A 21,650-nucleotide genomic window follows, 5' to 3' on the forward strand; every position below is an offset into this window, starting at 1 on the left:
ACAAAAGAAGATCAGATAGTGTAGTAAATGCTAATGAAAATTACTAGTGTGTGTGGAGAATGAATGTATCATCTTCGGAAACAGGAGCTACTTGACTAACTTAAATCTTTAACTGCTTGTCTTCCCTGAACTGAAAAGGTCCCTTAACCTTCAGAAAAGATTAATGGGATAAAAGGAGTTGAATGTACACTAAAACCAATCTGTGCTGGTTAGGTGATAACAGAAGCAGAGCTGGCCAAGCAAAAGATTTAATTCTTACCTTTCTGGTCGTTCGAAATCCAGACAAAAGGTAACTGGAACAGCAGTGGCCTCTCAAAACAAATGCCTGGTATAAACAAAGCTCCCTTTGTTTCCTTCACACTTCTGAAAAACTGCAAATCTTTGGACATTCACTTTGTAAAGTACAGTGGCTTACATTAAAGAGGAAGTACTTATCTCCTCACAGCATAACAGATGTTGCATATTCTAGAAAGAAGAAAATGTATTAATTATGGAGGCAAGAAATCAATGCGCAGTGCTCAATATAGATGAAAGTCCTTCCTGATTTACACCTCCTATGTTTCCAACAATTGCATCTCCAAGCAGAGCTGGGAAAAAAGCTGGAACTTAGGAAAAGACCTGAACCGAAAAGTATTTTTAAAACAAAAAAAATAAAGTATATAGAAAATTCACAAAAACATTTATGCTTTAGTGTAGAAAAATCTGATATAAGTTGTCAATTATAAATCAAGCCTTAAATTACAGTAGGTATGCATGGCTGTGATATACTCGAATTAAAATAAACAAAAAACCAAAACCAAACCCCTTCATCCAAATAGAGACATACCTCTCATAGACCTAAGTACCTAGTCTATCTGGAAATAATTTACTTAAGAATTCTTGAGTGATGAATAGAAAAATACTTTTCTGTTTTCTCCCCGCAGTCAGATAATAATGCAATACGCTGTTGAACTGATTCAGAAAGGTTTTACGTCAAGAACATAGCTGTTGCCACATATGACCATGATGCTCTTCCAAGTGTGGTTTCAACAGCAAGCAGGCTGTGAATATTTCAATAAATTCTGAGAAAACTTTTTGAGACTGCTTTCTTCTCTTTTAGATAACAGAAAGCATAATTGTTGCAAATCCACACTGAATTTTAACCAGTAATTACAAACCCAAAGTTTCTCATGAAGATTAATCAAGTTGATACATTTGGTGGATCAGTTTCTATCACGGTGCAAATGTTATCATGGCTCATTCTAGTCACGTTTACTAAACATGTAAGAAAGAAGTCAACACTGACATTTGTGACCAGCTCCAGCCAGTTACATCAAATGGCAGAAAGGTCCCTGTTCTTTTCCATTAACAGATTTAAATTCCCTATCACCACAATTAAGGGAGAAGCTACCGCTAAATGTTTGCGCTCTGATGTTGTACAGCATGCATAGAACCCAGCAGACTTAGAAGAGGCAGAGAACCAACTCACTGTATTATATCAACTTAATCAAAAGCTTTTTTCCACATTTCTACCCAGAACGCCCATAAGTAAGTTCAATCATATAGAAAAGTCTGCCTAGACTTCATTCTCCTACTTTCTTGATTAGAGGCTACTAACTGGAGGAATAATATTTCAGAATCAATGCAAACCAGCATTTGTTACTTAGCTGTGAAAGGTTAGGCAACACTTAAGAAATTAGAGCATTAGAAAAAAACATGACAATTTTGTTATTAATTAACAACTTTTATAGCTCAAATTTAAAAATATTAAATCAGAAACAATTTAAGATTCATGAAGAAAAATCCGCAACTATATACATGCATAATTAAGAATATCTAGATTCTTGTCAATATTTACTTAAGTTTTTTGTACAAGTTCTTTCACACAATCATATTTACAGGCATGTCTGTTTAAACCATATGAACATATATCTTTTATAGCATTTACAGATCATTTGAATATAATTTTTTTCTTAAAAACAAAAGAATATTTCATTGATTTGACAGATTTGGTTTCATCGTATGGTACTGGACAGGTATTTATGCAGTGGGATGGAAAGTGTTATCATTATTCAATTATCTAAATAACTGTCATCCTACCGGTACCCCGAATTATCATATATGGCTTTAAATACCTCCCAGATTCAAAGGATCATCTCACAAGTACAAACTACAGTCCATCTGTGGTATGTTTCTAATCGCAGTCTTGAGCCTTTGTTTGGGTTAGATCCACAACTCCGCAAACACATTCTAAGCATGTACTCAGAAATGAGGAGCCCTTCTAATTTAAAGAAAAAAACAACTCTGCTTCCAGTCGAGTCAAGCACATATTAAGTATGTATAAAATGGGATGTATGGACTTCTCTAGACATTCTAGCTACCTTTACAGATGTTTTATTATTGTGGGATAACACTGTTTTGAACAGAAAGTATTTGTGGGGATTTACAGGAGTCAAGTGAGAGATCTTCTAAAAAGGGGAAGAATACTTTTTCCTCAAAATATGAACATTTTTTAGGAAAAAAGTCCGAGGAGGTTTTGTACATAATGTGTCTAAGGTACTGATGCAATCCAAGCAGTCAGATCGCTATCTAGTAACAAGGTCTCACTTCAGAAATTAACTGAAAATTTGTCAGCTTGCTTGCTTTTGGCTAGGAAATAAAACCCCAAAGTGTTGGCTTTGGCAAATCAAGTTGCCATCTCCTTTGAACGCTGCTCTCTAGAGCTCCTGTACTGATTGTTCCACGGTTTGTTCCTCCACAGGCTGCATAGCTTCCTGAACATAAACTATGAATTCTGAAGCCTCTCCACCCTGCGTATAGACAGTCACTGTCTCAATTCCCTCCACTTCATCTGATGAGACTACCAGGTGATGCTGTTCAGACAGCTCCACTGAAGCCTGCTGCAGTGTCTCTTGAATCATCAAAGTGTGATTGGCTGATTGCTCCTCTTCTTTTACCTAAGGAGAAATTGAAGAGGTTACGGAAATTTCACCTTTCCAATAAGTACTCGGTATTGTGATGATTAATGGAAATAAAGCATAGAAATTAGAAATCAGATCGTTTTGAAAGAAAATGTCAGTTTTACACAAAATTTGTAGTGAGCACTTTTCATTAATAAGTGCATAGCTAGACAGAATACTGAAAGCGGTAACACAGCATCTCAGTTACAGGCACAGAGAGCTGCAAAGTTCCAGGAACATAGGTCTTCGGAGACAACTTTAATCTCTCAGCAGTCATTCATTCAAAACCACTCTTATTTGAATAAATCTGAAGTCAAACAATTCCCCTAGCAGCACTGAGATGAGAATTCATCGAAAACCACATGAAAAAACATCTACTGTACCCATTTTTTTTCTTTTTCTTTTTTTTTTCCTAGCCAACTGATTGCGCGTAGAAGTAAAAATGTCATTGTAAACCTTAATGGGCTTTTATGAGAAAACTGTGAAATGTAAATATTACTGAAATAGACCTCTAAGACCTGCTGGTTTTGAGGCAGCAATTTTTACATTATTGAAAGGATACTGACGACTGAAAAGAACAGAATTTTTACTGAACATTTTGCTTCTCGTCAAAAAGGAAAAAACCCAACACAATTTGGTATCAAATTTCAGAGTTCAAACAGCTGTCAATTACTAAAATAAGGTACTTACTAGAATTCAGGAACCAATCTTAATTCTTTACCAGGTCCATACAAAATCCCTATGCACAGTACTCCAGGCCAGTAACAACACATTAGAAAACTGTAAGTCATGTGGAGGAAAAGTATTTTCTCAAGTGTTAGTGATAAAATAATGTACTTGTGAGGAGGGAATGGAATAGCAGGTTTTTTTTGATATGTAAAGGCATTTGTTAGATGTTTTCAGTACAATACCACTCCCCGTGTTCATTGAAAAGAGCTGTTTTATCTGCTGGATCATAAATGCCAACCCACCAGCAACTGCAACATGCAGTTAATCAAATCCTCTCTTCCTCTCTTTTCAGAAAATGTGTTGTTTTTGTTAAGGCCTATTTCTCTTTCATTTAGGCTTAGCAAATGTTTTATGAAGTAAGCTTCCAGAGATAAATCATGTTTATTTCTCACTGTAAGAAAGTAGCTGATTGAATTTGTAGGAGGTCACATTCTGTACAACAAATTCTTTTTTCATACCATCAAGTGCATCTATAAATTGTCCACTTAGACAAACAACAGGGAACTAAGACAGAATTGCTGGCTCACCTACATTTCATGATGGAAAGCAAAACTCCATGGTATTTCCAATAACCATACAAAGTGTAACAGGAAGAGAACAAAGGATTGATAGAACCATCAGTTTGCTGGATCTTGGTGTACCCTTGTATCTCAGAGCAGTATATGGTGTGCTCTCAGCAGCACTGAACGCAAAGCGATTTTGAAAAGAATAGGTCAAAGATGGCAGATTCCACAAAGTGTGGCATCTAAATTATGTATGTAAGAAAGGGGCTATTTTTTTTAAATTAGAAGCTGATTCAAAAGTTCTTCTCCAACTGCCATTTGTACGACACTGTTTTGTGAACAGCTGTATTAGAACAATCACGTTCAAGAAAATATAATTAAGATCAGTATTGTTGCTTAAGAGGGGAGTGGGAACAGAAGGGAAGAATGACAGCAAAGCTTCTGAGCATGTGTTTGACTCCTTAGAGACCAACAAGGAGAAAAAGTTCTATATGTTTGTTTTCCTAATGCTCTTTTCTAATTTCATTTTTTTTTCCCTAAGCAACCATTCCCATTGTTGTACACTGACTTTTCTTTAACTTTTTTGTTCCATGTTTAAATTATCCCGTCAGATGAAGGTTTCAGAGACACACAAACCCCTTAGGACTTCATATCATTTTGAACTTTCACTCAATTCATCAGGCTATACAAAGCTTTTTCTTGAACAATAGCAAGTATGTTCAGGTGTTAAATTATTCAGAGGTCCCAGAGTCAGTATATCTGTAATATATTGATGAAATATATGTGGATTTTATCTGGTGAAAGGTTTAATATCTCAAGAGAATTTTGCCACTGTCGTTGATCTTAATGCAACAGCGCAATCATACCTACTGATGCTGACTCTGGCTTTGTTGTATCCAGGATTCAGATTATAGGGATAAAACTACAGGAATGGGCTGAAGTCCTTTCCACATTCTGTTTGTTTTACCAAGCATATCTGAACATCTGAATTGAAAGTTATTTTAAAATAGCTTCTGCTGAAATTCAAGCTCAACATCCTACAAAAGTGGGTGATGCTGGATGCTTGTCTTGACACAATGAAATTTGCAACCACCCTCAGAAAAACTAATTCATGTTGTCACAAAATATGGGTATCACCAAAGTACCCTTTACTAATGGAAGCTTGAGCCTCTCTTTGAAAAGCAAGGAGTTAGATCATGAAAAGAAACAGAGCACTGTTAACTTTCTTCTCTTGTTTCTCCCCACACATTCCCTTTTTCTTTTTTTTTTTTTTTTTTTTTTAAATTATTAAAGAAACCATAAGTCCTACTGAAAGCATTAGGAATTTTGTGAATTCATACACAGGACTCGCTTTTCATAACTGTCCTCTCCTCATTCCTGAGGTTACCTGCTCCAGTGTCAGCTCCTGGGTGAAAGGAGAGGACATACACAAGATCTACTAATGAAGATGGTAAAAGGCAGACAAAAGTCTAATCACTAGCGAATTCAGATAGGAAGCTGCAGTTAAATACATTAGGTAATTAAAATCTCACAGCTCGTTATGAATCAGCCCACAATTACAGCCCTTGACGCTAGAGATCCTCAAACAAAAACACAAATAGGGGTATCTAAAATTTGGCCTTTTAATTATGTAATATACACTGACTCCTCCTGTGTTGGTGTACCATACATAATCCTCTGACAACGTGCCTCAGGCCAGAAAAATTACACTATATTTGCTAAGAGCTGCAAGAATGCACAACACAGTCTGAGAAGGATTTCGTACAGCCTCACTTTAGTCACTCTAAATCAAACCCCATAAATAATTTTAAATATAGTTTTGCAAGTGTACATAAATAATGAAGAAAGGAAAATAAATAAAGCACAGTTGACACAAAAATGAAATGAAACCAGAATCTCATTCAATTCAATAGCAGCAATCTAATACTTGTTCAGTTTTATATGCTTTTGAAATGAAAATGGCCAATAAAGAAAGTTAATTTAACCTCCCTACCTGACTTTATTGATGTGGTTTTATTACCCTTGTCATGCAGGGTAAAGAAGACTAATGCCCTTATTTCTGGTGCTTCTAGCTTCGAGTGTCTTTTTTGGACAGCTATCTGTAATCCTTTTAGTTTGACAAATCACCACATTATTTTGGATATTTACATTTCAAATCAGTTCAATGTTTACATGCTTCTGCTTGGTTCCTATTAGATTGTTCCACAGGGAATAATCTCAAAACGCTAATTTGCATCCCTCAAATTGATGAAACAGTGGGACAGCTGCCATCAGAATGAATGAAGTCACTATCCTCAATTCTTTTTATTGGCATCTCGAATCTTTTGAAGAGTAGCATCCAAGACCTCTTTTCTGTTTGAAAGCCAGCTGAAAAGCATCTGGCTGCTTATCCTTCGCTAAAGAATGACAGCAAGAAGCTGAAGGCACACACAGCTGGCATATTAAATCAATTCAGTACCTGCATAAATACTCTTTACTATCTAAATGTGTCTCTCACAAAAGCCAATGGGACTTTCAATCCCATGTCTTCAAAAGAAGCTCGACATTGCTAATTATAAATGTTCTTAATATAAATATCCGAGGACCATCCAAATACACATAAATGACATTAAAAATGAGTATCTCTTAGAGGAATCTCTTCCTCTCAAAACAAGCAAGTGGTTTTTTAATTTGAGAGAAATTAATTCAAGCCATTAATGGAAATTATACTTCTTCCCTTCCCAGAAAAGGAGTAAAAAAAATATTTGCAGTAAGCTGCTTTCTTATTCTAGAGCTCATCCTGAGAAATAATGAATATCTTCAATTTTCTTTGAAGTCAGCAGGAGTTGCAGGTCCATAGTGTTTAAAACAGTCTTGCTGGGATTGACCCCAAATCCTCTACAGAATCTCTCCCTTGATTTAAGATTGAATGCTGCGGTTTACCGTGAAGAAGAAAACTTAATCACAGAGATCTCGCAGGATTTCAAAACCTTACACTAGGTTACAGATGCTCCTTTTTATATCATAAGACACCACAGTAAGAAAATATACAAAATATCTACAGAAAGGATTAAAAGGAGAAGCAAATACAAGCATTCTAGACCACAGAGAGCAGCTGGATATGTGACGTGCCAGCTTATGCTGGTGCCTACAGGACTGTCGCTACCATTTTGTTCAGTGCCATTTGAGTAATTCGAACTCACTCTCCCTCTCTCTGTTCCAGTTTACATATAGATATATTGTGTGAAAAATACACACAGACGCACAGAGAAAACACTGTAACTTGATCGTACGACCCTCTCTAATGAGCTAAAGAACAAAGACAATCTGGGGCACAATAGTTTCAGAATAATAAGAGACTTGAATGTGAAAGACTTGCTCTGCATAAAATAAAAAAAAATGCAATGTGGCAAACAAATCTTCAGACTGGTGATGTAGATTTTTAAAAAGTTTTAGCAATTGGCTGGTTGAATATATCCTGACAGAGAGACTGTGGCTGGCAACTTCACTCATGAGGCAAAACACTGTATCACCAGATTTCCTTCTGAGGAAGTATGGCAATGTTGCCATCATTTCAAGAGCTCTAGCACAACAGTAATCTTGATATGAGACTTTATCTTTATGTCATGCAGATGACAAGAACTCCACAGAGACAGTAATCTTGATATGAGACTTTATGTCATGCAGATGACAAGAACTCCACAGAGGCTGAGAAAACAGGGCCATCTGCCTCAGTTAGAACTTCCCTTTGCTGGTACTGTCACGTTAAGTATCAAATTGCTCCATGTCCTAAAGCAACTGCAAACTTGACGATCAACCTACATATAACTCCATCTATTCGCAAATCCTCTAGATGAACACCAGCACCCAGCATCACATAGGTACAAATCAGAGCCAACTGAAATGTGTGTTGCTGAAGTACAACGTGCAGTAGCCTTTGACATGACAGCCATACTAATATTATTAGATATTTATTTTTGAAGACATATTACACTATGAAATTCTGTTCTGTGATCAGCTTCGAGCTGATATGTAATCTTTGCTGTGCATTGCTACTGCTGTCACTTTGAAGAAAGTGGCTGTTACCATGGCAGGATTTTACCAGAGCCTGAAGAGATCACAGAATAAAAGGATGAAAGGAACTTAAAATAAAGGGTGAAATGCATGGAAATCCAGTGTTTTCTTAAGCTCGATAAAGATCTGCTTAGTTAGTGAAACAGTTGATATACTTACTCTTCAGAGCAAATTATGCAGAAGTCTAGGTTGAAAATAGGTTGCTATGCTTTTCAAGAACAGAGTTAACCCTACAGTCCAAGCTACAGAGGTAGTAAGAACATCAGTCCTGTCTCTTATTTCTGAATAGGAGAAAAAGAGAAAGAATTCAGCAGCCAATTACTGCTCTTTATTGTTAATATTAGTGTAGTACTTTGGACCAGGACCTGGATTGTATCAGGTATGCTACATGCAAAAAGTATTTCATGCCCCAAAGGCCTTATCATTCCAATATAAAACAAGAGGCAGTAAGGAGACACAGAAAAAGGGAGGTGGGGGAGTACAACATAAATGAGACAGTGGTAGTTTTGTGTGACAGGCATTAGTATCAATATACCGATAGCCTAACCACAGATAATTACTGTCATCATATTTTTGAAGAGTAATTGAGAGAAGACAATGAGCTACAAATTGCTCTTCATTAAAAATCCACATAACTAAGCACAATATGGAAGAAGGCATTAAGAAACTTGTTCAAAAAAAGTAATGAACAATTAATTCTTCATGGGGTGAGAAAAGGTAGGAGTCAAAATCTAATGAGAAATGGGACATGAAGTCAGAAAAGAGTAAAAAGCCTTGGAAATGAAAACAAGGTTTTGTCTGATGTGGCAAAAAAGTAACATCAAGTAAACAGAATAAGAGGGAGTGATGTAAAGAGGGGCAGAGAAAAGTAATCTCTGAATTTTTCTGGAAGAATACAAAAAGGGCAAAACATAACCTGTGAATGTCAGAAAAAAGACTATGAGAGTTAACTGTAGCATAAAATGATGATGGCTTGGACAACCATTTTAGCTAAGTGGTTGAAATAAGAGACCATATAAAAGTTGTCATGCAGAACAAGTCAGCACAGTTTAGCTAATCACCTCCATACAAGGGCCAAGAATCCTACCTGAGGAGGACATCAGCCCTCTGGCTGGAATAAAAGGAAAGACTTACATCCCATAGGATTGAAAAAGAAAGTGGTCTACTGATGAACAGTTGTGCAGAAAGACTGACACAATCATCTTAGTGATTAATAATAATTATTAGTGATTAATACAATCTTGAAGTGATGGCTCTAGAGCAACAGGAAAACTTTAGAGGATAGATGCAATCTTTACTTGGGACAGGAGAAGACTGTCTAGAATGGCAACATAATTTTGCAAATGTAATGCAAGTCGAATGTCTGTGAAATACATGTGAATGCAATGAATGCATGTGAAGCTCTGGATTTTTGACTAAAGCTTTTACATGCTAACGTGCTAAAAGTAAGGTGGCATAAAAATGTCTGTTTGCAGTGGTCATCCAGATATATTGTCCAGAAGAATTAGAGATTAAGGAAAAGAATGAGATGTTGACATGGTGAACAATATCATGGGCATAGGTTAGTTGTTTTTTGGGGTGTTGGTTTTGTTTTGTTAGAACAAAGACTACTGCTCTGCTCTCCAGCAGTTCTCTGTATACGAGGCAGTCAGGGTTTGCTCTGAATGAAGAGGGACCTCAGTAGCTTGTTCAGACAGAAAAAATAACACTGAGGAAAAGATTTAAAGCCTTACACAATCACCTGCTGATGAGTTTCACATCAGGACAAAAATCTCTGGTCCAGTATGACACATAAAACATATTACAGGCTTAAACATGGCAAATTAGCAGCATATTTGTCTGTCAGTATCTAAGTGAAAAGTCTGAAAAACAGGTAACATGCAACCAAATTTAACTGGTTACTACAGCATACTGATTTAAAACTGGTTGAGACTAGGAATCTAAAAATCTATGGCTTTGGTTCAGTAATTTGAGGCAAGAAGAAAAATTCAAATTTGGACAAAGAATGGTACATAGTTTCTACCTTTTGTTTCAAAGAGATTTGGTACAAGTAATATACTCCATTTAACAAAAATAAACAAGTTAAACCAGAAAGTATCTTGTTACCATTACACTTTCCTGCTAAGAAGCACTGGAAATGGAAGAGCAACAATTATAACAAAAACTGGAACTGACGGACACACCAAGAAGGGGCAACTCTTCTGATGTTCTGGTCAATGCAGTGGGGGATTGAGGAGATAAGCTTTCAAGGATGTTCATATTGTGAAACTAAGAAAATGCACTTTGAATCTTGTCTCGCTGGAGAGTAACTTACAGACGCTACACACTGCAAGAGCCCCCTCTGCAAAAAGTAAGATAACAGGAGTGCTCATTTCTGAGGGAGATGTTTCTTCAAATGAAACTCAGTATTTAAATCAAACAAATGTTTAACTTGGAACAAACTTCCCCAGGATCAATTAATATCCTTATTTGATGTATATGCTAACTGAAAGAAATAACTACACATCAAGGTAGTTTGTAGTTAAACTCTCTCTCTCTCTCTCTGTTCTACTCTACATACAGATATATTGTGTGAAAAACAAGTCTTTGAACACAGACCTGCAGACACTGTAAATCAAGGGTGGCTGTGATACCGGCACGATTGCTCATCCTCCAACCCCGCTTTTATATTCAGCATGTGAGCTAGGAAAATAGCCCACCTATATAAATAACGGACTGAACAGCCTCTGCTAGCAAAATAAACAAAAGACCAAATGAATTGACCTCCACCCTAAAACATGAGGGCAAACGTATATCTGTAATCGGAGACAGAGAGTCAAATGCGCAGAAAGTAAAGTGACTTGTTTTACCTTTCCAGTCACAGAATCACAGAATCACAGAATGGCAAGGGTTGGAAGGGACCTCGGGAGATCATCCAGTCCAACCCCCCTGCTAAAGCAGGCTCACCTAGGGCAGGTTGCACAGGACATCGTCCAGGCGGGCTTTGAATATCTCCAGAGAAGGAGACTCCACCTTGCTATGTGCTCTGTTCCCACAAAACTGCTTTCTCCCCACTTTCTTGTCTGTGTTTACCATCCACTATGAACAATATTTCCTGCCTTTCCTAAGCATTTGTTAGCCTCTTTCCTAGGTGTTCCTCAAACTTAGTCCTCTCTGCTTTCACCTTTTCCCCATCTTGTACTGTTTTTGGTCTTTAAGCAGTGCAGAACAACTCAAATAGCATGCCATAAAGAAATACCCTCATTAGCTCTGTCAGAAAGAGATCTGGTCTGGATCACTAGTAACTGAAAAGGACTCAAAATGACAAAGATACACTTATCCTGCCATGCTGTGACCAATGCTTTGGTGTCAATTTTTGCCAATCTCAGATCATATTGGTAAAACTTCACGTTATTAACTTTTCCTCTTGCGCATTTGGTGCCTATTACGTTCCTGAGCAGCTGTATGCTTTCATAGCTGTCACGCAACAAGGTTTCTCCTAAATTAGATACCAGAAAAAGTTTAACTTTGATACCAGGTTAGTATACTGACTCTCAGGCAAGAACGAGCTAAAGTAATTTTGGGCTCTAGACACGACCCTTGAAAGGCTTCATACACATCACACTATCAGAGCCAACAATGATTCCTACTTCCCAATCATAATCCAAGCTAAAAAAAGTGTCCTGGTTTTGGCTGTGATAGAGTTAATTTTCTTCCTAGTAGCTGGCTTAGTGCTGTGTTCGGGATTTAGTGTGAGAATAATGTTGATAACACACTAGTGGTTTAGTTGTTGCTGAGCAGGGCTTACATCAGTCAAGGACTTTTCAGCTTCTCCTGCTCTGCCAGGGGCACAAGAAGCTGGGAGGGGACCCAGCCAGGACAGCTGACCCCAACTGGCCCAAGGGCTATTCCATACCATATGTCGTCACGTTCAGCATATAAACTGGGGGCAGTTGGCCGGAGGGAAGCGATTGCTGCTTGGGGATGGGCTGGGCGTCGGTCAGTGGCATATAAACTGGGGGCAGTTGGCTGGGGGGGAAGCGATCGCTGCTTGGGGATGGGCTGGGCGTCGGTCAGTGGGTGGTGAGCGGTTGCATCACTTGTTTTTTCCTGGGTTTTGTTTCTCTCTCTCTATCTCGTTGTTTTCCTTTTCATTACAATTTATAGTATTGTTATTATTATTATTGTATTTTATTTCAATTATTAAACTGTTCTTACCTCAACCCACGAGTTTTCTTACTTTTGCTCTTCCAATTCTCTCCCCCATCCCATCGGGTGAGGAAGGTGAGAGAGCGGCTGGGTGGTGCTTGGTTGCTGACTGAAGCTAAATCACAACAATAGGGCTAACTTTGCATTTTGGGGAGTTAAAATCATAAGCTGAAACCTGATTCAGGCTGGGATTAATTATTGCTATGTTGTCAAAGTGTTTTCTTTTTTAAAATCATTCCTCTGAAGAAAAAATACAAAGTTTCCAAAGTCAGAACTGAAATTTTTTTCTTCTCAACACCCAGTTCAGGACCTGGAGGCTTTGAACAGACAATCTGATCTTGATTTCACCTTTAATATAATGTGCATCCATCATTTAAGATACTTACAGTAAGACTACAAGCAACCCAGAACAACAATGTAATAGAAGACCTCAAACATGATATCCTTTCTGCCTTGTGACTTAGTAGAAAACAATTTTTTAAATATACCAGTCAGATCTAGCTAATACACTGGACGCCTTGCAATATGCTGAAAAGGACTTACGGATAAAGACAGAGTTTGTTCCTGCAGGCAAAAGCCTTGCATTAACCTGAAACACTACAAGTACTGCACACCGACAGTATCTGAGCACGCAGGTTAGGGGAAGTGCCAAAGCATGAAGATGGCAGCATTACTGACGGATACATCTGGATTCACATGTAATTTTAAAGATCAAGTGTAAATGGCACTTTTATGGGTGAAAAGTAAGGACGAGGTCAGCTGTGGGAGAAAGTTCCAGGGAGGAAATGGGAGACAAAAGATAGCAACAACACAGTGTAACATTTACATCATAAAATACTTTTAAAATGTTCTAATAATTTAGGATTTAGAAGAAATTTATTGGTGCAAATATAAAAATACGAAGGCAACTTAACTTGCAAGGGTTAGCTGAAAATGAGATATGAAGGTAAGAACCAATGAAAAAACTGGATAATGTATGCCCTTAGAGAAAACAACGTAAAAATCGGAACTACTATAATAAATGTTGTTAAGGAAAAAACTGGAACCAAGCTGCTAAGCGAGGACTCAGTGAGGCCATTAAAGAACAAGAGTGGAAATTCAGTGACAGATGATGCTGATATATTGCTGACACCCTGAATGAATTTTTTGTCTCACAATCCACAAGAGAAGCTGAAGGTCACAGAAGAAAGTGTGGAATAAATTTTCCAGTATGAAAGTGAAATATGAACATGTCTTAAGATCACTTCAAGGTTAACAATTAGGAACTCAGCATAATTAAAACCTGACAAAGTCGTAGGTACAAATGAGTGATATCTCACAGAAAAGCAACTCAATATTGGAGAAAAAAGAAAAGCTGACAATTCTGAGTAGCAGAGGATTACAGTCACGTTAGTAACATTTAAAGACTTCTTTCCCTCAAATTGAAAGCGGGTGTAGCTCTAATTCTGAAGCAGTCTTCTGGTGGGAAGACAAGAACGGGAAATTAAGTAAAGCTGTATAACACATCAAACAGACTTTAATAAAACACCAATTTATACAGAAAATTCAAAGAGAAAAAAATAAAAGAGAAAAAAATGTAAGAGAAAAATGAAAGCAGAAAAATTTAAAAGAGAAATAATCATTAACATCTACAGCACTCCCTTGGTCCTTGCTCCACTTCCATGAAGCCCACTGAAGGTAACTAAGCAGTCAGCTGTCAGTAGGTGTATTGCCACCTGATCCTCCCCTGGGAAATCTCGGATCTGGACACTTCCACACACGCAAAGTGAAAAGTCACTGAGGCTAGCAGAGAAAGAAATGAGTAGGCATTCCAGTACATGCAAGAAACATCTTAATAGAGGAACGGTGCTTCGAGCATCAAAGTAAGGCTTTAGTAAAATCCAGCGTAAACAGAGTTAGCACAAGATCACTCAGCTTGAGATGTACATAAATTCTTCACTGATTTTGCTTCTGTGCAACTTGAGTTAAGGGAAAAAAGGTGGTTTATATTAACAAGACTCTAAAATGGGGGGAAGAAAACAAAAATGAAAACCAGCACAAAGATTCTGTGCTCTGAGGATTCAATATTTGATTCGATATAGGAGTGGAGCTCGTAACAGTTTGACATCAGACCACTGAGAGTCATTGATGTATACAAGCAAAGGAAAAATAAATGATCAATGCTTAGCAGCTTGTAAACTCAAAGGCTAGAAATATGGATTGAAAAGTGAGGGAGAGAATTAATTTGGAATATAAACATTTACTTACAAAAAGCTGTCAGCAAATTCAGATGGTCTAACAAGGAAGACGATAGGTTTTAAGATGAATCAGACATTGATCAGATTTAATACTTGGAGGAGGAAGAATCACTCAATTTTTTACATTATGTATTTTTTTAAGTTTAATGTTCAAATATCAAAATGTAGTTTCTCCTTGGCAGCTGCTACTTCAACAGTCACTTTTATTAGAAGGGACTCAAAAGATGCATTTTTAACAGAAGACCAGGTTTCAGTAATATTGACCAACAGCATAGAAAGACACCAATAGCTAATGCTGTATTCAACCCTTAAATAAGTCATACGTATAGCACAGAGTGCATATTGGCAGTGGCTCTACTGTTGAACTTGCTGTGAAACTTGCACATAAAGAGGAGTAAAATGTCTCTTCTCTTTAATGACTAAATTTCGTTTCAAAATTTGATTCTGTTCTTCAAAAAACCCAAAAACTTTTACATGGTTTCTAATCAAAATACCTGTTAAGTATCGCAAAAGAACATCTCAAAATGCTTTGTCTTGAAATTCTCCCTTGTCTCCCTGACATTCGGATGGCAGGTTTAGGAATTATCCAAATATTGCCTTCACAGACACTACAAACTTCCCGCTTCTGTGGAGCTCTCATGAATTCAACATCTACAACGCTACAAAAAATACTGTCCTCAGAAGTTAGTTCTGTATCTCAGAATAATCAGAGCTTTGGTTCATTCAAAGTAAAGGATTTACTTACACTCTTCTTGAACTAAAGACTTCTCATGTACCTTCCTTCCCTCACCTATCAACCACATTGAGTGCAGAGACCCCAAGGAATCAATGAACAGAGTGGGAAAGGGAGAAGCAGAGAGGTATGATGGAACAGGAGGAACAAGTGGAGCTTGGAGAACATTGTGGGGAGAAACGTAAAATGTCAGCAATGAAGTTAGCAGACACCTGTGAGGAAGAAATACTGAGCAAAAGTCTTGATGTTCGCACTCAATAGCCACCTCAAATTGAAAATCATTTCCTTTTACTTGCTGATTTTGTATATCTTATAATTCTTAATTTCTAAACAGCTTTAGTAATACTGTACATTGCAAAAATTTTTAGCAAAAACTGTGCAGTACCAAGCTTCCAGAAAAATATGCATAAAGTTACTTCTACCGATATCTTACAAGGTTTGTCTCATTTTAAGAGGAGCTATATTGCCTACCACAGATTATGTCACTTAATTTTGAGTTGAATCCACCATTTTTCTGGAAAGAGAATTCATGCAAAAGCCTGGAATTAATAATTCATCTTATACATGGGTTTTTTTTTTATATTGATCTATATCTTCTGGTCTTGCACAATTTCCCTGGTAACAACAAAATTAACTACAGATCTTTTCAACCAACTACAACTCAGTTGAATTGTTCTTTATTTATCTCAAATGTGGGTGGCCACACTGACTTTTGTCTCACATACATAAGCAACTGCTGTAAGGATCACCTGCAATATCCTTCTCGGAACTGTTACGCACCTGCAGATCATTCGTATTGCAACCCTCATTAGAAAGGCAGTGTGAACTCAGACTGAGGAGAAGTCCCATTTGTCCCCAGGGTACACGACTTTAGGACCCCACAAGTCTGTCAAACTTCAGCCAGAGGACAGCACTACAAAGACTAACGACAACGGTTCACCTTTGGGTATGGTCCTACAGCACTACGGTTGCAGAGCACGCACAGTCTGCACAAGCAGTGCCCTTTCATGCTCTTCTGTATCTGGATGAATGTTGTCCCAAGGACCTCCTGACTCTTTTGGATGACAGTGGAACTAAGTGCCATGCACAATGCAGGTATGTTACTTTAAAAATCCTGAGAACACCTGCTAGAAAAAAAGCGCTGTATTTTCACACACACACACGTACATATATACGCATATTTGTTCATTCATGTTCTATATACATGAAAAAATGTCTGCATTTTTATATGTATAAGCATATATGTGCATATATGTATAAACATGTATGTGTGTGGGCATATAAACATACATATACACAACACAGAGTAAAAAATTAGTTTAGGAAAAATTCTATAGGTGTCTTGCACGGTCATTCAAAATTCAGCCCTTGAAAAATAATACTCATTTCACAATAAATATATGAAAATTAAATAGAGCTGTTTTAGAGAAGAAAGAGCTCTTACCTGCTTTACCACTGTCACAGTGCCAGGTGCCATGGTAACTACAGAAGCAACTGCAGTAGCATCATGGGTTTCTGAACCCAACTCAATGATTTGCTGCAGGATGTTTACAGCTGTTGGATCAAGTCTTTCACCTTATCAGAAAGACAGTAAACATAAGATCATTACAGTAAAACAGCTCTAAGGGTATGTGAATCTAAGTGCTACAGGCCCTCTTTCCCCTCCTGCCTTAACCCTGACTCACAGCGCTGTTTATAAATTTCAAATATCTCAGTAACATGACACTTTAATAACAGATCTATGTCAGGAATGTATTCACAAAACAAATTTGCCCGAGGAATGCATGAATCAGCAAGTGAAGGCACACTGATCATTTTTATGCCTATTTGAAAGAGACCTAAAAGAACACATTGAATAAACAATAGGTACAATTCACAGCAGTAACTGTAAATTAGGAAGCTGCAAGACTTTACAAATCCTAACGTGTATTTGCCAGTCATTCAGCCTAAACAGAACCTGAACTCTGTATCTATAACCACAACAGATATCTGGTATATTATAAAACCTGTGTTTACCATCTGTCCGGCTATCTGCAACACCCTTCAACCTAAAAGAAGTACTGTTACCACTAATGTGCTGACATTAATTGCTTAAGAGAGCTCATGCTTGTAATTTTATAAGCATGGGATCAGAACATGTTTGCCCTTTTTTTTTAAATCCTCTTGATGTACGTAGCCCTCCCAAAGGAAAGGCAAGTTTACATAAAAAAACCCATACATAGTTGCACTCTCACTTCTCCCATAGTGTGAAAAGGAAAGATCTAGATGCTGAAAAACATTTTTTGTTATGCAGGAATACGAATTTTCCTCTTGTGGCCCACCATTCCCACATGCCCAGTGTCAGCATGAGAGAGGTCAGAAAGGGAAAGAAACCATCAGGGTCATGTTAAAGCTGCCTTCTATTTGCTGTAATCACTGTTGGAACTAGGAAAGAGACAGCAAACAGAATAAAGCTCATCTCTTAACCCCAAACCCTTTCAACTGAGGTTGATACTGTGATAGGGATCTAGCTCAGATAATTCCATTTCAAACAGAAAGTTGTTATATTTCGTTCTCTACATAAGAAACAAATTTATCTGAGTACTGAAAAATGTTCACTTTCTTTAGGTTTTTTCTAAGTAAGTGCCTTTAGACAAGACATTACTGTTTTTCATACCCAGAGGGAATATGCTGGAAGAGTATCTGAAGTTGGATGCACGAAAAAGCAAATCATTCTACCCTGAAAACTACAGCTTCATGCTTAAAATCAAACCTGTTATATGCAGCATATTCCATGATCAAGTTTATTTTAATTTAAATATATAAAAGCTTAAGAAAAGTTCTCATGAGGTTTTTACTCATTCAGAATTGTCAGTAACATAATTTAATTGCAACATGCTTTGAAATTCCATTAAAAGTGGGAGTTTTTAAAATATATATCTGTGTTATGAACTTTAAAGACCACAATGGTAAACAACTGTAAAATGCTATCTTCTGATAACCAGTGCATTTCCTTATCTATATAAAAACAAAACATATGAACACCTAACTCTACTCTCTGATGTTTTAACATTCTCACAGAGCTGGACATTTTTTCTTTTCTTCCAGTTTTTGTTATTTCCCACTTAGCAATCATTATCTAATCCCACTCTTGTTCTTCCTCAGTCTGATACAGAATAGCTTACTTAGTTTTGTGTACCATCAGAATTAACTTTGTTAGTACTGTCTTGGGAACATGGTAAATGAGCTATTCCACCGTGTCACTTCTGCAGTCTGGCTGACTTAAGCAGGAAGAAAAATAATAGCTAGAGAATTGCCATTAGATACACACCATCTACTCTGCCAAGATAGCTGATTTCACAGTATATTTAGTAATACAGGCAGGAAATTCCACACACTTAATAATAAAATGCAAAACAGTGTGTGGTAAGTATTAATGACATAAGGATATAGAAGTTCAGAAAGAATGGTCATTTCTTGTTATTTATCCTCAAAGAAAAATATAACCCCCCAGAAGTAAGTTCTGGATGACAAACTTCATCATTTTTAATAGTTTCACAGGAGATCAGATATTGTCCAGTATACTCCAAAGAATTAGATATTTATGAAAAAAGATGTATTTTGTGTTCCAACCTAAAAAAGGTAACTTACCATTCTCAGGAGTATATCTAAGGTTCTGTAATGCAGCTACGGCAGCTTGAGTGCCTTGAACATCTTCTCCAGCCTCTGTGATATGGAGATACTGAGTGGATGCTTCTTCAGAAACTTCAGCAGTTAACTTGAAAACAAAACCCAGCCCAGGCATTAATAATCTCACTCTCATTTTAGCAATTTAGAGAATAATGAAAGTTCTGAGTTTAAAGGAATGAGTTTTGGACAAATATTGTAACAAGAGTTATAGAAATACCGGGTGAAACAGAATTCAGGAAGAATATTGCATGGGAGTCGAGATATCATTCCATAGTTTTCTTATAGATTCTACTTCAAAAGTTGTTTTAAGTGTGCTAAATTATCTTGACTTAATTTTTGTTGCACAGTTATTTTACAACTAACAACAGACTTCTATTGTATCAGGGTCTAGTAAAGACCTTTTGGGCAAAATTAGTTTATAATGCACGTCCTTGTAGATCTGGTAAAATGCCTCTGAAGTTTGGAAATGGCATTTTGTTTTTGAAAAACTAGCCTTTCCATAACTATGTTTTTTTCAAGACAAGCTGTCAATACGTATTCCTGCTCTAATCAGACTTCTTTATTTAAAGCCGTTTCAGCAACAGAGGCATGCTTGCACCCTGGATGTCCTTTTGTTTTTTCAGGTTTGTGCATCTGCTGGGAGAGCATACAGAGAATCGTTTGTGAAATGCATCTGATATTTTTCAAGGACTTAACATTCCACCTGTGGACACTCAAAAACTGTTAAACACGAACTGCAGTATGGCTCTTCCCAATCAGGCATTAGATTTATAACACGGGCTAGACTGACTGAAATTTAGCAGAACAGGTCTTAAAACTATGGAGGTCAGCCAACTGCAGTTGACTTCTGGCTTCTTCCTCTCATTGGACACCAACAATAGCCTACTCAGGCAGTGGAAAAGACTCAGCTTGCCAATTGTAGTTTTTAAAATTAAAGTCTCTAGATAGTTCTGTGGTTTTCCCATAGCTTCTGCATCTACAGTCAGTAAGAACAAGAGTTTTCATTTTAGAAGAAGTAGCTACACACAGGACAGCAAAGGAAAGCTTGAAAGGGTAAGCCCTCTCAACATAGCTGTCCTGCTGCACCCCAAACCAAGAAAATTCAGATTGCTGGTTTGTTTTTTTCTAACCCTGCTTCTTAGGTCTAACTTAAAATTTTTGTAATGTCTAACCTTAGTGATACTGTGATTTCCTATATGCATTGGATTGGAAACACAGAACAAATGACAGAAGACTTACTCTGTATAATAGTACCAATTTTTTAGCTGATATTTACAAATGCAGTTTTCCAGACTCTAACCTTTTCTGGACTCAGACATAAGCTTCCTTCATTACTTTGATATAAAAGCTCGCAGCTTTGCGCATCTTGCAGTTAACGCCAATGAATATTTAGCATATAACAAAATGTAGTAAATTTTTCAATTTAACATTTTTTGCTAAAGCTTTCACCCTTTCTGCTTCAAATAGTGGACTAGAGCCCTAAAATGCAGAAATAAGCACTTACAATGTTGTTAATCCTACCAGATATTAAAGCAGTCAAGCTTAACAGTCATAGAAATGTATGCATTCAAAATGGAGATGAGATCACATGTCTTCCTGATCTTATATAAAGTCAGAACACATTTTTTAATACTTCTTATTCTTATCCCTACTCTTCTCCCCAGAATTTTTCTTTAAATCTTAGGGCCAAAGGCATGGCAACTTTACCTCCCACTTGGTCTCCCCATCATGTTCCACTAGCTTCATCCCATGCTTGTTTTTAAGATGTCTGTTAAACTCCCATTTTGTACCATAAACAAAGCTGCAAACAGGACACTTAATGCCACCTATAAGGAAACACAAATAAATCCTTATTTTAATATAAATCCTTTTCCAAGGCAGTAATGACCCATTTAATTTGACACCATCCCAATCAAGCCACATAACTGTAATTTAAAAGGGTTTCCTTTAGCCATGTGTCCAACATGAAAAAAAGGGGGGGGGGGAAAGTAGTTGAACTCTCACAATGCTTAAAGGGCAATTTTGAATAATGGTAATGGAAGGAGTCTGGAACAATTCATGTATCTGGGAAGGCATGGCAATCCTGCTTCCTTGCCTGCATGCCTCCTTTTGGTGGATGTGAAGTTGCAGGAATGTTGTTCCCATCTTTCCCTCCCTCTGTCCTTGGGGAACCCCTACCACACATGAATTAGAAAGAAAGAGCAGGAACAGACAACTATTTGCATTAGTCTCAGATACAGCACAATTTCCACAATTAGGTCCACGTAAGAAGTATTGGTTTCATCTCTCAGGAGCTAGATGTTAAGGGAGAGAGCCAAACTAATAACAGGGAGAACATAAATTGCAAAGTAAATAATAACTTATCTACCGGCTGAGAACTTGTGCCTGCATTGCTAACAATACATTAGAGAGGGGAAAGCTTTTTCAAGGAATGACAACATACTAAGTTTGATCAACCTCACCTCATTTTTCCCCTGGCCACAAAAAAAACCTGAAAAACTAGGGGATACTTCAGCCTGTCCAGTATCACTCCCACAGTCATGATTCTGGTTGAAATTCAAGTTCAGCAGCACCCATGAAGACTAGTCATAGTTTCCAA

General features: G+C 37.3%; 1 protein-coding gene across 1 annotated transcript in view; it reads right to left on the bottom strand.

The window, feature by feature from the left end:
* Positions 1–1,789: 1,789 nt before the first annotated feature.
* Positions 1,790–21,650, bottom strand: part of ZFAT (zinc finger and AT-hook domain containing) — a 77,105-nt gene continuing 57,244 nt past the window's right edge. Inside the window, exons 13-16 of the mRNA XM_009647996.2 lie at positions 20,759–20,877; positions 19,013–19,139; positions 16,827–16,957; positions 1,790–2,936 (exon numbers count right to left, since the gene is read on the bottom strand). Coding sequence (XP_009646291.1) covers positions 2,697–2,936; positions 16,827–16,957; positions 19,013–19,139; positions 20,759–20,877 — 617 coding nt within the window. The 3' untranslated portion in view covers positions 1,790–2,696. The remainder of the gene's footprint in view (positions 2,937–16,826; positions 16,958–19,012; positions 19,140–20,758; positions 20,878–21,650) is intronic.

Source organism: Egretta garzetta, unplaced genomic scaffold, assembly GCF_000687185.1.
Source record: "Egretta garzetta isolate BGI_Z169 unplaced genomic scaffold, ASM68718v1 scaffold50, whole genome shotgun sequence".
In the NCBI taxonomy this organism is placed as follows: domain Eukaryota; kingdom Metazoa; phylum Chordata; class Aves; order Pelecaniformes; family Ardeidae; genus Egretta; species Egretta garzetta.